The sequence below is a fragment of the Ascaphus truei genome, chromosome 19 (assembly GCF_040206685.1).
Source record: "Ascaphus truei isolate aAscTru1 chromosome 19, aAscTru1.hap1, whole genome shotgun sequence".
In the NCBI taxonomy this organism is placed as follows: Eukaryota; Metazoa; Chordata; class Amphibia; order Anura; family Ascaphidae; genus Ascaphus; species Ascaphus truei.
Genome location: NC_134501.1, coordinates 21,108,696 through 21,122,160, shown reverse-complemented (window position 1 = coordinate 21,122,160; position 13,465 = coordinate 21,108,696). Strand labels below are relative to the sequence as shown.

The 13,465-nt window shown below is 62.5% G+C and overlaps 1 protein-coding gene across 1 annotated transcript in view; it reads left to right on the top strand.

The window, feature by feature from the left end:
* The window catches only part of VPS9D1 (VPS9 domain containing 1), a 74,855-nt gene extending 62,452 nt beyond the window's left edge, over positions 1–12,403 (top strand). Inside the window, exons 12-15 of the mRNA XM_075576833.1 lie at positions 4,625–4,815; positions 5,614–5,680; positions 11,492–11,596; positions 12,006–12,403. Of these exons, the coding sequence (XP_075432948.1) occupies positions 4,625–4,815; positions 5,614–5,680; positions 11,492–11,596; positions 12,006–12,099 (457 nt within the window). The 3' untranslated portion in view covers positions 12,100–12,403. The remainder of the gene's footprint in view (positions 1–4,624; positions 4,816–5,613; positions 5,681–11,491; positions 11,597–12,005) is intronic.
* The last annotated feature ends 1,062 nt before the right edge of the window (positions 12,404–13,465 follow it).

Genomic DNA, 13,465 nt, shown 5'->3' with positions numbered 1-13,465 from the left:
CAGTGTGACGTGCAAAGCAGCGTGATCCTGTGACAGTGTGACATGCAGAGCGGCGTGTGCCTGTGACAGTGTGACGTGCAGAGCAGCGTGATCCTGTGACAGTGTGACATGCAGAGCGGCGTGTGCCTGTGACAGTGTGACGTGCAGAGCAGCGTGTGCCTGTGACAGTGTGACATGCAGAGCGGCGTGTGCCTGTGACAGTGTGACGTGCAGAGCAGCGTGTGCCTGTGACAGTGTGACATGCAGAGCAGCGTGTGCCTGCGACAGTGTGACATGCAGAGCGGCGTGTGCCTGTGACAGTGTGACATGCAGAGCGGCGTGTGCCTGTGACAGTGTGACGTGCAGAGCAGCGTGATCCTGTGACAGTGTGACGTGCAGAGCAGCGTGTGCCTGTGACAGTGTGACGTGCAGAGCAGCGTGTGCCTGTGACAGTGTGACATGCAGAGCAGCGTGATCCTGTGACAGTGTGACGTGCAGAGCGGTGTGTGCCTGTGACAGTGTGACGTGCAGAGCAGCGTGATCCTGTGACAGTGTGACATGCAGAGCAGCGTGATCCTGTGACAGTGTGACGTGCAGAGCAGCGTGTGCCTGTGACAATGTGACGTGCAGAGCAGCGTGATCCTGTGACAGTGTGACGTGCAGAGCAGCGTGATCCTGTGACAGTGTGACGTGCAGAGCGGCGTGATCCTGTGACAGTGTGACATGCAGAGCAGCGTGTGCCTGTGACAGTGTGACGTGCAGAGCAGCGTGATCCTGTGACAGTGTGACGTGCAGAGCAGCGTGTGCCTGTGACAGTGTGACGTGCAGAGCAGCGTGATCCTGTGACAGTGTGACGTGCAGAGCGGCGTGATCCTGTGACAGTGTGACGTGCAGAGCAGCGTGTGCCTGTGACAGTATGACATGCAGAGCAGCGTGATCCTGTGACAGTGTGACGTGCAGAGCAGTGTGATCCTGTGACAGTGTGACATGCAGAGCAGTGTGATCCTGTGACAGTGTGACATGCAGAGCAGCGTGATCCTGTGACAGTGTGACATGCAGAGCAGCGTGATCCTGTGACAGTGTGACGTGCAGAGCGGCGTGATCCTGTGACAGTGTGACATGCAGAGCAGCGTGACCCTGTGACAGTGTGACATGCAGAGCAGCGTGTGCCTGTGACAGTGTGACATGCAGAGCAGTGTGTGCTTGTGACAGTGTGACGTGCAGAGCAGCGTGACCCTGTGACAGTGTGACATGCAGAGCAGCGTGATCCTGTGACAGTGTGACATGCAGAGCAGCGTGTGCCTGTGACAGTGTGACATGCAGAGCAGCGTGACCCTGTGACAGTGTGACATGCAGAGCAGTGTGATCCTGTGACAGTGTGACTAGCAAAGCAGTGTGATCCTGTGACAGTGTGACGTGCAGAGCAGCGTGATCTTGTGACAGTGTGACGTGCAGAGCAGCGTGACCCTGTGACAGTGTGACGTGCAGAGTGGCGTGATCCTGTGACAGTGTGACATGCAGAGCAGCGTGTGCCTGTGACAGTGTGACGTGCAGAGCAGCGTGATCCTGTGACAGTGTGACATGCAGAGCGGCGTGTGCCTGTGACAGTGTGACGTGCAGAGCAGAGTGTGCCTGTGACAGTGTGACATGCAGAGCAGCGTGTGCCTGCGACAGTGTGACATGCAGAGCAGCGTGTGCCTGTGACAGTGTGACGTGCAGAGCAGCGTGATCCTGTGACAGTGTGACATGCAGAGCGGCGTGTGTCCTGTGGACAGTGTGACGTGCAGAGCAGCGTGTGCCTGTGACAGTGTGACATGCAGAGCAGTGTGATCCTGTGGCAGTGAGACATGCAGAGCAGCGTGTGACAGTGTGACATGCAGAGGCGGCGTGTGCCTGTGACAGTGTGACGTGCAGAGCAGCGTGATCCTGTGACAGTGTGACATGCAGAGCGCGTGTGCCTGTGACAGTGTGACGTGCAGAGCAGCGTGTGCCTGTGACAGTGTGACATGCAGAGCGGCGTGTGCCTGTGACAGTGTGACGTGCAGAGCAGCGTGTGCCTGTGACAGTGTGACATGCAGAGCAGCGTGTGCCTGCGACAGTGTGACATGCAGAGCGGCGTGTGCCTGTGACAGTGTGACATGCAGAGCGGCGTGTGCCTGTGACAGTGTGACGTGCAGAGCAGCGTGATCCTGTGACAGTGTGACGTGCAGAGCAGCGTGTGCCTGTGACAGTGTGACGTGCAGAGCAGCGTGTGCCTGTGACAGTGTGACATGCAGAGCAGCGTGATCCTGTGACAGTGTGACGTGCAGAGCGGCGTGTGCCTGTGACAGTGTGACATGCAGAGCAGCGTGTGCCTGCGACAGTGTGACATGCAGAGCGGCGTGTGCCTGTGACAGTGTGACATGCAGAGCGGCGTGTGCCTGTTGACAGTGTGACGTGCAGAGCAGCGTGATCCTGTGACAGTGTGACGTGCAGAGCAGCGTGTGCCTGTGACAGTGTGACGTGCAGAGCAGCGTGTGGCCTGTGACAGTGTGACATGCAGAGCAGCGTGATCCTGTGACAGTGTGACATGCAGAGCGGCGTGTGCCTGTGACAGTGTGACGTGCAGAGCAGCGTGATCCTGTGACAGTGTGACGTGCAGAGCAGCGTGTGCCTGTGACAGTGTGACGTGCAGAGCAGCGTGTGCCTGTGACAGTGTGACATGCAGAGCAGCGTGATCCTGTGACAGTGTGACGTGCAGAGCGGCGTGTGCCTGTGACAGTGTGACATGCAGAGCAGCGTGTGCCTGCGACAGTGTGACATGCAGAGCGGCGTGTGCCTGTGACAGTGTGACATGCAGAGCGGCGTGTGCCTGTGACAGTGTGACGTGCAGACGCAGCGTGATCCTGTGACAGTGTGACGTGCAGAGCAGCGTGTGCCTGTGACAGTGTGACGTGCAGAGCAGCGTGTGCCTGTGACAGTGTGACATGCAGAGCAGCGTGATCCTGTGACAGTGTGACGTGCAGAGCGGCGTGTGCCTGTGACAGTGTGACGTGCAGAGCGGCGTGTGCCTGTGACAGTGTGACGTGCAGAGCAGCGTGATCCTGTGACAGTGTGACATGCAGAGCAGCGTGATCCTGTGACAGTGTGACGTGCAGAGCAGCGTGTGCCTGTGACAGTGTGACGTGCAGAGCAGCGTGATCCTGTGACAGTGTGACGTGCAGAGCGGCGTGATCCTGTGACAGTGTGACGTGCAGAGCAGCGTGATCCTGTGACAGTGTGACGTGCAGAGCGGCGTGATCCTGTGACAGTGTGACATGCAGAGCAGCGTGTGCCTGTGACAGTGTGACGTGCAGAGCAGCGTGATCCTGTGACAGTGTGACGTGCAGAGCAGCGTGTGCCTGTGACAGTGTGACGTGCAGAGCAGCGTGATCCTGTGACAGTGTGACGTGCAGAGCGGCGTGATCCTGTGACAGTGTGACGTGCAGAGCAGCGTGATCCTGTGACAGTGTGACATGCAGAGCAGCGTGATCCTGTGGCAGTGTGACGTGCAGAGCAGCGTGATCCTGTGACAGTGTGACGTGCAGAGCGGCGTGTGCCTGTGACAGTGTGACATGCAGAGCAGTGTGATCCTGTGACAGTGTGACGTGCAGTGCAGCGTGATCCTGTGACAGTGTGACGTGCAGAGCAGCGTGATCCTGTGGCAGTGTGACGTGCAGAGCAGCGTGATCCTGTGACAGTGTGACATGCAGAGCGGCGTGTGCCTGTGACAGTGTGACATGCAGAGCGGCGTGTGCCTGTGACAGTGTGACGGGCAGAGCGACGTGTGCCTGTGACAGTGTGACGGGCAGAGCGGCGTGTGCCTGTGACAGTGTGACATGCAGAGCGGCGTGTGCCTGTGACAGTGTGATGGGCAGAGCGGCGTGTGCCTGTGACAGTGTGACGGGCAGAGCAGCGTGATCCTGTGACAGTGTGACGTGCAGAGCAGCGTGTGCCTGTGACAGTGTGACGTGCAGAGCGGCGTGTGCCTGTGACAGTGTGACATGCAGAGCAGCGTGTGCCTGTGACAGTGTGACGTGCAGAGCAGCGTGTGCCTGTGACAGTGTGACGTGCAGAGCAGCGTGTGCCTGTGACAGTGTGACATGCAGAGCAGCGTGTGCCTGTGACAGTGTGACGTGCAGAGCGGCGTGTGCCTGTGACAGTGTGACGTGCAGAGCAGCGTGTGCCTGTGACAGTGTGACGTGCAGAGCAGCGTGTGCCTGTGACAGTGTGACGTGCAGAGCAGCGTGATCCTGTGACAGTGTGACATGCAGAGCAGCGTGTGCCTGTGACAGTGTGACATGCAGAGCAGCGTGTGCCTGTGACAGTGTGACGTGCAGAGCAGCGTGTGCCTGTGACAGTGTGACGTGCAGAGCAGCGTGTGCCTGTGACAGTGTGACATGCAGAGCGGCGTGATCCTGTGACAGTGTGACGTGCAGAGCAGCGTGTGCCTGTGACAGGGTGACATGCAGAGCGGCGTGTGCCTGTGACAGTGTGACATGCAGAGCGGCGTGTGCCTGTGACAGTGTGGCAGGCGGGGAGCCTGCTTAGTGCTTGATTGCAGAGCGATGTGCTGCAGACCTCTCCGGTAATGACGCGGTTAACGTTGCTCCTCTCCGCGCCTCAGGAGGGTTTTATCCGCCCGGGAGGACTCCCTGCTCCGGACCATGGAGCTGTACAGGAACGCCCCCCCGTCTGTGGTCGGGGTCCCCAGAAAGCTGTACCCCCGGGAGGTTGGGTGTCCATACAGGGCGGCCATGGAAGAGCTGGGCCTCCTCTCCTTGCAGACCGGTCCTCAGAAGAAGCTGGAATGTATCGGTAATCATTAACCCCGCACAGAGCAGCATTTAACCCTTCTGGAGCGGGGAGTGGGGTGTGTGGATGCTCTGCAGTGCGGAGAGGTGGGATGCTCTGCAGTGCTGGGGGCGTGATGCTCTGCAATTGCGGGGAGGCGCGATGCTCTGCAGTGCGGGGAGGAACGGTGCAGGGAGGCGCGATGCTCTGCAGTGCGAGAAGGCGCGATGCTCTGCGGTGCGGCGAGGCGCGATGCTCTGCGGTGCGGGGAGGCGCGATGCTCTGCGGTGCAGGGAGGCGCGGTGCTGGGAGGCGCGATGCTCTGCAGTGCGGGGAGCACAATGTTCTGTTGTGCGGGGAGGCGCGATGCTCTGCGATGCGGGGAGGCGCGATGCTCTGCAGTGGGGGGAGGTGCAATGCTCTGCAGTGCGGGGAGGCGCAATGCTCTACGGTGCGAGGAGGCGCGATGCTCTGCGGTGCGGGGAGGCGCGATGCTCTGCGATGCGGGGAGGCGCGATGCTCTGCAGTGGTGGAGTGGTGCAATGCTCTGCGGTGCGGGGAGGCGTGATGCTCTACGGTGCGGGGAGGCGCGATGCTCTGCGGTGCGGGGAGGCGCGATGCTCTGCAGTGCGGGGAGGCGCAATGCTATGCTGTGCGGGGAGCCGCGATGCTCTGCGGTGCGGGGAGGCGCAATGCTCTGCAGTGGGGGGAGGCGAGATGCTCTGCGGTGCGGGGAGGCGCGATGCGGTGCGGGGAGGTGCGATGCGGTGCGGGGAGGCGCGATGCTCTGCATGCTGAACCTGTTCCCTTTGTGTTTGGCAGTGAGGACTCTGCGTGTGATCTGTGAGTGTGCAGAGGAATACTGCACTAAGCCTGGGGCTTCCGTTATGTGAGTATCACTCAGAGCAGAGGGGAGCCGGGGGCAGGAGTGGGGAGCCGGGGGCAGGAGTGGGGGGGGGAGCCGGGGGCGGGGGTGCAGGAGTGAGCGGGGTGGAGCCGGGGGAAGAGAGGGGAGCCGGGGGCAGGAGTGGGGGGGGGAGCCGGGGGCAGGAGTGGGGGGGGGGAGCTGGGGGCAGGAGTGGGGGGGGGGGAGCCGGGGGCAGGAGTGGGGGCGGGGGGGGGCAGGAGTGGGGGGGGGGAGCCGGGGGCAGGAGTTTGGGGGGGGGAGCCGGGGGCAGGAGTGGGGGGGGGAGCCGGGGGCAGGAGTGTGGGGGGGGGGGAGCCGGGGCAGGAGTGTGGGGAGGGGGGAGCGGGGGGCAGGAGTGGGGGGGAGCCGGGGGCAGGAGTGGGGGGGGGAGCCGGGGGCAGGAGTGGGGTGGGGAGCCGGGGGCAGGAGTGGGGTGGGGAGCCGGGGGCAGGAGTGGGGGGGGGAGCCGGGGGCAGGAGTGGGGGGGGGGAGCCGGGGGCAGGAGTGGGGGCGGGGGGGCAGGAGTGGGGGGGGGTAGCCGGGGGCAGGAGTGGGGGCGGGGGGGGCAGGAGTGGGGGGGGGGGGAGCCGGGGGCAGGAGTTTGGGGGGGGGAGCCGGGGGCAGGAGTGGGGGGGGGGAGCCGGGGGCAGGAGTGTGGGGAGGGGGGAGCCGGGGGCAGGAGTGGGGGGGAGCCGGGGGCAGGAGTGGGGGGGGAGCCGGGGGGAACCGGGGGCAGGAGTGGGGTGGGGAGCCGGGGCAGGAGTGGGGGGGGAGCCGGCGGCAGGAATGGGGGGAGGGGGCCGGGGGGGGGGGGGAGCCGGGGGCAGGAGTGGGGTGGGGAGGGGGGGAGCAGGAGTAGGGGGCGGGGAGCCGGGGGCAGGAATGGGGGGAGGGGGCCGGGGGGGGGGGGAGCCGGGAGCAGGAGTTGGGGGGGAGGGGGGGGAGCAGGAGTAGGGGGCGGGGAGCCGGGGGCAGGAGTGGGGGGGTGCAGGAGTGAGCGGGGGGGAGCCGGGGGAAGAGAGGGGAGGCCGGGGCTTGAGTGGGGGTGTGGGGGAGGGAGAGTGGGGTAGGATTGGGCAGAGCAGGATGGGAGTGAGGTTTCTCCCCTACTCTCTCCCCTACTCTCTCCCCTACTCTCTCCCCTACTCTCTCCCCTACTCTCTCCCCTACTCTCTCCCTTTACTCCTGTTTTCCCCGTCTCTGTCCCTCGGTCTCTCCCTCCGTCTCTCCCTCCCTCTCTGTCCCTCGGTCTCTCCCTCCCTCTCTGTCCCTCGGTCTCTCCCTCCCTCTCTGTCCCTCGGTCTCTCCCTCCCTCTCTGTCCCTCGGTCTCTCCCTCCCTCTCTGTCCCTCGGTCTCTCCCTCCCTCTCTGTCCCTCGGTCTCTCCCTCCCTCTCGTCGTCCTCGGTCTCTCCGTCCCTCGGTCTCTCCCTCCCTCGGTCTCTCTCTCCCTCGGTCTCTCTCTCCCTCGGTCTCTCTCTCCCTCGGTCTCTCTCTCCCTCGGTCTCTCTCTCCCTCGGTCTCTCCCTCCCTCGGTCTCTCTCTCCCTCGGTCTCTCTCTCCCTCGGTCTCTCTCTCCCTCGGTCTCTCTCTCCCTCGGTCTCTCTCTCCCTCGGTCTCTCTCTCCCTCGGTCTCTCTCTCCCTCGGTCTCTCTCTCCCTCGGTCTCTCTCTCCCTTGGTCTCTCCCTCTCTCTCCCTTGGTCTCTCCCTCTCTCTCCCTCTCTCTCCCTCAGTCTCTCGCTCTCTCCCTCAGTCTCTCGCTCTCTCCCTCAGTCTCTCGCTCTCTCCCTCAGTCTCTCGCTCTCTCCCTCAGTCTCTCGCTCTCTCCCTCAGTCTCTCGCTCTCTCCCTCAGTCTCTCGCTCTCTCCCTCAGTCTCTCGCTCTCTCCCTCAGTCTCTCGCTCTCTCTCTCAGTCTCTCTCTCTCTCTCTGTCCCTCGGTCTCTCCCTCTCTCTCCCTCAATCTCTCGCTCTCTCCCTCAGTCTCTCGCTCTCTCTCTCAGTCTCTCGCTTTCTGTCTGTCCCTCGGTCTCTCCCGCTCTCTCTGTCCCTCAGTCTCTCGCTCTCTCCCTCAGTCTCTCGCTCTCTCCCTCAGTCTCTCGCTCTCTCCCTCAGTCTCTCGCTCTCTCCCTCAGTCTCTCGCTCTCTCCCTCAGTCTCTCGCTCTCTCCCTCAGTCTCTCGCTCTCTCCCTCAGTCTCTCGCTCTCTCTCTGTCTCTCGCTCTCTCTCTGTCTCTCGCTCTCTCTCTGTCTCTCGCTCTCTGTCTGTCCCTCGGTCTCTCCCTCTCTCTCTGTCCCTCGGTCTCTCGCTCTCTCTCCCTCGGTCTCTCCCTCTCTCTCCCTCCCTCGGTCTCTCACTCTCTCTCTCCCTCGGTCTCTCCCTCTCTCCCTCCCCCTCTGTCCCTCGGTCTCTCCCTCTCTCCCTCCCCCAGAGTTAGTGGTACAGGTTGCTGGCTACATGGTGTTTATACTGTAGGGAACAGGCCTGGATCCCCGCAGGGAGCGCTGCTGATGGATGAGAGATGACAGTCCTGGGTAGAGGAGGCTGCGTCACTGCGCAGAACAGCAGCTACAGAGCACGGGGGGCTGTCTGCTCTAATTACTGGGGATGCAGGAGGGGGCAGGAGCAGTGAGAGGGGAGGGAGAGCAAGCAGTGAGAGGGGAGGGAGGGAGAGCAAGCAGTGAGAGGGGAGGGAGGGAGAGCGAGCGGTGCGAGGGGAGGGAGAGCGAGCGGTGCGAGGGGAGGGAGAGCGAGCGGTGCGAGGGGAGGGAGAGCGAGCGGTGCGAGGGGAGGGAGAGCGAGCGGTGCGAGGGGAGGGAGAGCAAGCAGTGAGAGGGGAGGGAGAGCAAGCAGTGCGAGGGGAGGGAGAGCAAGCAGTGCGAGGGGAGGGAGAGCAAGCAGTGCGAGGGGAGGGAGAGAAAGCAGTGCGAGGGGAGGGAGAGCAAGCAGTGCGAGGGGAGGGAGAGCAAGCACTGCGAGGGGAGGGAGAGCAAGCAGTGCGAGGGGAGGGAGAGCAAGCAGTGCGAGGGGAGGGAGAGCAAGCAGTGCGAGGGGAGGGATAGAAAGCAAGCAAGGAGAGCAAGCAGTGCGAGGGGAGGGAGAGCAAGCAGTGAGAGGGGGGAGAGCAAGCAGTGAGAGGGGAGGGAGAGCAAGCAGTGAGAGGGGAGGGAGAGCAAGCAGTGAGAGGGGAGGGAGAGCAAGCAGTGAGAGGGGAGGGAAAGCAAAGCAGTGAGAGGGGAGGGAGAGCAAGCGGTGCGAGGGGAGGGAGAGCGAGCGGTGCGAGGGGAGGGAGAGCAAGCAGTGAGAGGGGAGGGAGAGCAAAGCAGTGAGAGGGGAGGGAGAGCAAGCGGTGCGAGGGGAGGGAGAGCGAGCGGTGCGAGGGGAGGGAGAGCAAGCAGTGAGAGGGGAGGGAGAGCAAGCAGTGAGAGGGGGCGGGAGAGCAAAGTATTGAGAGGGGAGGAAGAGCAAGCAGTGAGAGGGGAGGGAGAGCAAAGCAGTGAGAGGGGAGGGAGAGCAAAGCAGTGAGGGGGGGGAGAACAAGCAGTGAGGGAGAGGGAGAGCAAGCAGTGCGAGGGGAGGGAGAGCAAGCAGTGCGAGGGGAGGGAGAGCAAGCAGTGCGAGGGGAGGGAGAGCAAGCAGTGCGAGGGGAGGGAGAGAAAGCAGTGAGGGGAGGGAAAGCAAGCAGTGCGAGGGGAGGGAGAGCAAGCAGTGAGAGGGGAGGGAGAGCAAGCAGTGCGAGGGGAGGGAGAGCAAGCAGTGCGAGGGGAGGGAGAGCAAGCAGTGCGAGGGGAGGGAAAGCAAGCAGTGCGAGGGGAGGGAGAGCAAGCAGTGAGAGGGGAGGGAGAGCAAGCAGTGCGAGGGGAGGGAAAGCAAGCAGTGCGAGGGGAGGGAAAGCAAGCAGTGCGAGGGGAGGGAGAGCAAGCAGTGCGAGGGGAGGGAGAGCAAGCAGTGCGAGGGGAGGGAGAGCAAGCAGTGAGAGGGGAGGGAGAGAAAGCAAGCAGTGAGAGGGGGGAAGGGAGAGAAAGCAAGCAGTGAGAGGGGAAAAAAAGACAGTGAGGGGAGAGAGCAGACAGCGAGCGAGGGGAGAGATAACAGACAGCGAGGGGAGAGAGAGCAGACAGCGAGGGGAGAGAGAGCAGACAGCGAGCGAGGGGAGAGAGCAGACAGCGAGTTAGGGGAGAGAGAGCAGACAGCGAGCGAGGGGAGAGAGAGCAGACAGCGAGCGAGGGGAGAGAGAGCAGACAGCGAGCGGGGGGGCGAGAGAGCAGACAGCGAGCGGGGGGGCGAGAGAGCAGACAGCGAGCGGGGGGCGAGAGAGCAGACATCGAGCGGTGGGGCGAGAGAGCAGACAGCGAGCGGGGGGGGGCGAGAGAGCAGACAGCGAGCGGGGGGGCGAGAGAGCAGACAGCGAGCGGGGGGCGAGAGAGCAGACATCGAGCGGTGGGGCGAGAGAGCAGACAGCGAGCGGGGGGGCGAGAGAGCAGACAGCGAGCGGGGGGGCGAGAGAGCAGACAGCGAGCGAGGGGGGGGAGAGAGCAGACAGCGAGCGAGGGGGGGGGGGAGAGAGCAGACAGCGAGCGAGGGGGGGGGGAGAGAGCAGACAGCGAGCGAGGGGGGGGGAGAGAGCAGACTGCGAGCGAAGGGGGGGAGAGAGCAGACTGCGAGCGAGGGGGGGGAGAGAGCAGACTGCGAGCGAGGGGGGGGGAGAGAGCAGACTGCGAGCGAGGGGGGGGGGAGAGAGCAGACTGCGAGCGAGGGGGGGGGAGAGAGCAGACTGCGAGCGAGGGGGGGGGAGAGAGCAGAATGCGAGCGAGGGGGGGAGAGAGCAGACTGCGAGCGAGGGGGGGGGAGAGAGCAGACTGCGAGCGAGGGGGGGGGGAGAGAGCAGACTGCGAGCGAGGGGGGGGGAAGAGAGCAGACAGTGGAGGAGAGATAGGAGAGAGCAGACAGGGAGAGGAGAGGGAGGAGGGATGGGAAGGGATAGATAGAATTAGGGAGTTAGAGCTGAGTAAGGATTGCCAGGCTGCGTCCCAGTAACGGTTAAGTCCTGACAGACACAGCAGCCCTCGGCCCTGGGAGCATCTTTCTGGTGCAACTGTCAGCACCTAATGAGGCCGAAGGACCCAAACTTCCAGACACATCAGCATCCTGAGCAGCCTCACAGTGACCCCGGGCAGCAGGGGAGCGCAGACAGATACAAGAGCCCCTCTCCCTCACTTCCCTGCAACCCCCCCCCCCCTTGCCAGACACAGTACCCCTTCACTTCCCTGCAACCCCCCCCCTCACCAGACACAGTACCCTCCTCACTTCCCTACCTATCCCCTCCTCAGACAATACCCCCTCACTTCCCTTCCTCCCACCCCCAGACACAATACCCCCTCACTTCCCTTCCTCCCACCCCAGACACAATACCCCCTCACTTCCGTACCTCCCCCCTTCTCAGACAGTACCTCCCTGCCTCCCCCCCCTCCCCAGACACATTACCCCCTCACCTCCCTGCCTCTCCCCCCCCCCTCCCCGGGCACGATACCCCCTCACTCCCCTGCCTCTCCCCCCCTCCCCAAACACAGCACCCCCTCACTCCCCTGCCTCTCCCCCCCACCCCAAACACAGCACCCCCTCACTCCCCTTCCTCTGCCCCACCCTCTCTCATTCAGTCTCATTTTGAAGTAGAAAGATGCTAATAACGCAGCTATTCAGATTCCCCCATCCTACCCCCAAGGCCTGTGCAGGGCAGATAATAGGGTATCAGCGATCCGCTTCATGAGTTACCCTGTGACCTCTGACCTCTTTCAGTGGAGCAGATGACCTCTTACCCATCTTGGCGTTTGTGGTGCTGAGGAGTGGCCTGTCACAGCTGCTGTCCGAGTGTGCAGCACTGGAGGAGTTTATACATGATGGGTGAGTGTATGTAACAAGTGTGTGTATTGGAATTCTCTCCCCTTACGTTCTGTCACGCACTCTCTCTTCCTCTCTCTCTCTCTGCCTCACTTCTTTCTTTTACTCTCTCGTTCGCTCTTTCTATCGCTTGCTCTCTCTCGTGCTCTCTCTTGCTCTCTCTTGCTCTCTCGCTCTCTCTCGCTCTCTCGCTCTCTCTTTCTCTCTCTTGCTCTCTCTCTCTCTCTCTCTCTTTCTCTCTCTCTTGCACTCTGTCGCTCACGCTCCCTCTCTCTCACTCTCTCGCAGACAGAGGTTTGATGGGCTCTGAATGCGGGTTACAGCCATCAATTCATCAGCTTGTATTCAAGTGAATGGCAATTAGTGCATCAATACCTGTGCCTGACCCCCTCACACAAGCTCTCTCTTTCAGGTATCTGATTGGAGAAGAGGGATACTGTCTCACCTCTCTGCAGAGCGCCCTCTCTTACCTGGAAACCATGCACAGAGGTTCCCAGCTCCCATGACCTGACTGAGGATTATGGGGGAGACCTCAGGACCCTGAACAATCTGTCCCATACCCCCCTGCCGGCGACTCTCCTCACAGGGTGCAGAGAGAGACGGTGCCGTTTCAGTTTTGTGGACAGAGGCACCGTATCTCTGTATCAAGAATTTCTGTAACTCTCCTCTCTCCCCCCCTCTCTCTCTCACTCTCTGTCCCCTCTCTCACTCTGTCCATTCCCTCCCTCCCTCACTCTCTCCATCCCCCCCTCTCTCTCTCCCCCCCTCTCTCTCTCCCCCCCTCTCTCTCTCCCCCCCTCTCTCTCTCCCCCCCCTCTCTCTCCCTCCCCCCCTCTCTCTCCCCCCCTCTCTCACTCTCTCCCCCCTCTCACTTTCGCCCCCCTCTCTCTCTCTGTCCCCTCTCTCTCTCTGTCCATTCTCTCCCCCCCTCACTCTCTCCTTCCCCCTCTCTCCCTCCCCCACCCCTCTCTACCCACCCACTCTCTCTACCCTCCCCCTCTCTGTCCCCCATCCCCCTCTCTCTCCCTCTCTCTCTCCTCCCCCCTCTCTCTCTCCTCCCCCCCTCTCTCTCCTCCCTCCCCTCTCTCTCCTCCCCCCCTCTCTCTCTCCTCCCCCCCTCTCTCTCTCCTCCCGCCCTCTCTCTCTCCTCCCGCCCTCTCTCTCTCCTCCCGCCCTCTCTCTCTCCTCCCCCTCTATCTCTCCTCCCCCCACCCCCCTGTCTCCCCCCCGTGGGGGAGTTACAGGCCTCTGACACGGGGTTCTGGAATTACTTTTCTCCCAAACAGCCGTGCAACCACCAGAGCGATTTCACCAATCCTCCGCGGGAAATAATCGGTCCTTTTCTTCGCTGAGTGCGCGCGGCGCTGTACACACACTTTCCAGGAACAATAAGTAAGAGGTTACAGCCCGATGTGTGTGTGTGCGCGCGTCCCAGTGAGAGGGAAACGCGTGGCCAGGGTCACACGGAATTCAGAGCAGATTCACCCACTTCAGAGGCACGTGCGCCTTTGCAGGGTCTCTCTCGTGTCTCCTGCTGCTCCCAGCAGTGGGGGGAGGGGGGGAAGATTTATCCAGCACAGACAGAGTTAAAGATCCTGTGGGGAGAATGGCGTTAATCTGATTTGTGCCGGGATGGAATCGCTGAGACTCTGGGGGGGGAACAAGCCGGAGATGGAGGTGTCTTTCTGCACCCGCAGAATACAGGGTCCCAGACTGGGCGATGAATGTACAGATGTAGCTGTATGGCGCGTTATGGTGAAATACGCACAATAAACAGCGCCATGTTCCGCGTTACAGCGCCATGTTCCGCGTTACAGCGCCATGTTCCGCGTTACAGTGCCATGTTCCTCGTTACAGCGCCATGTTCCGCGT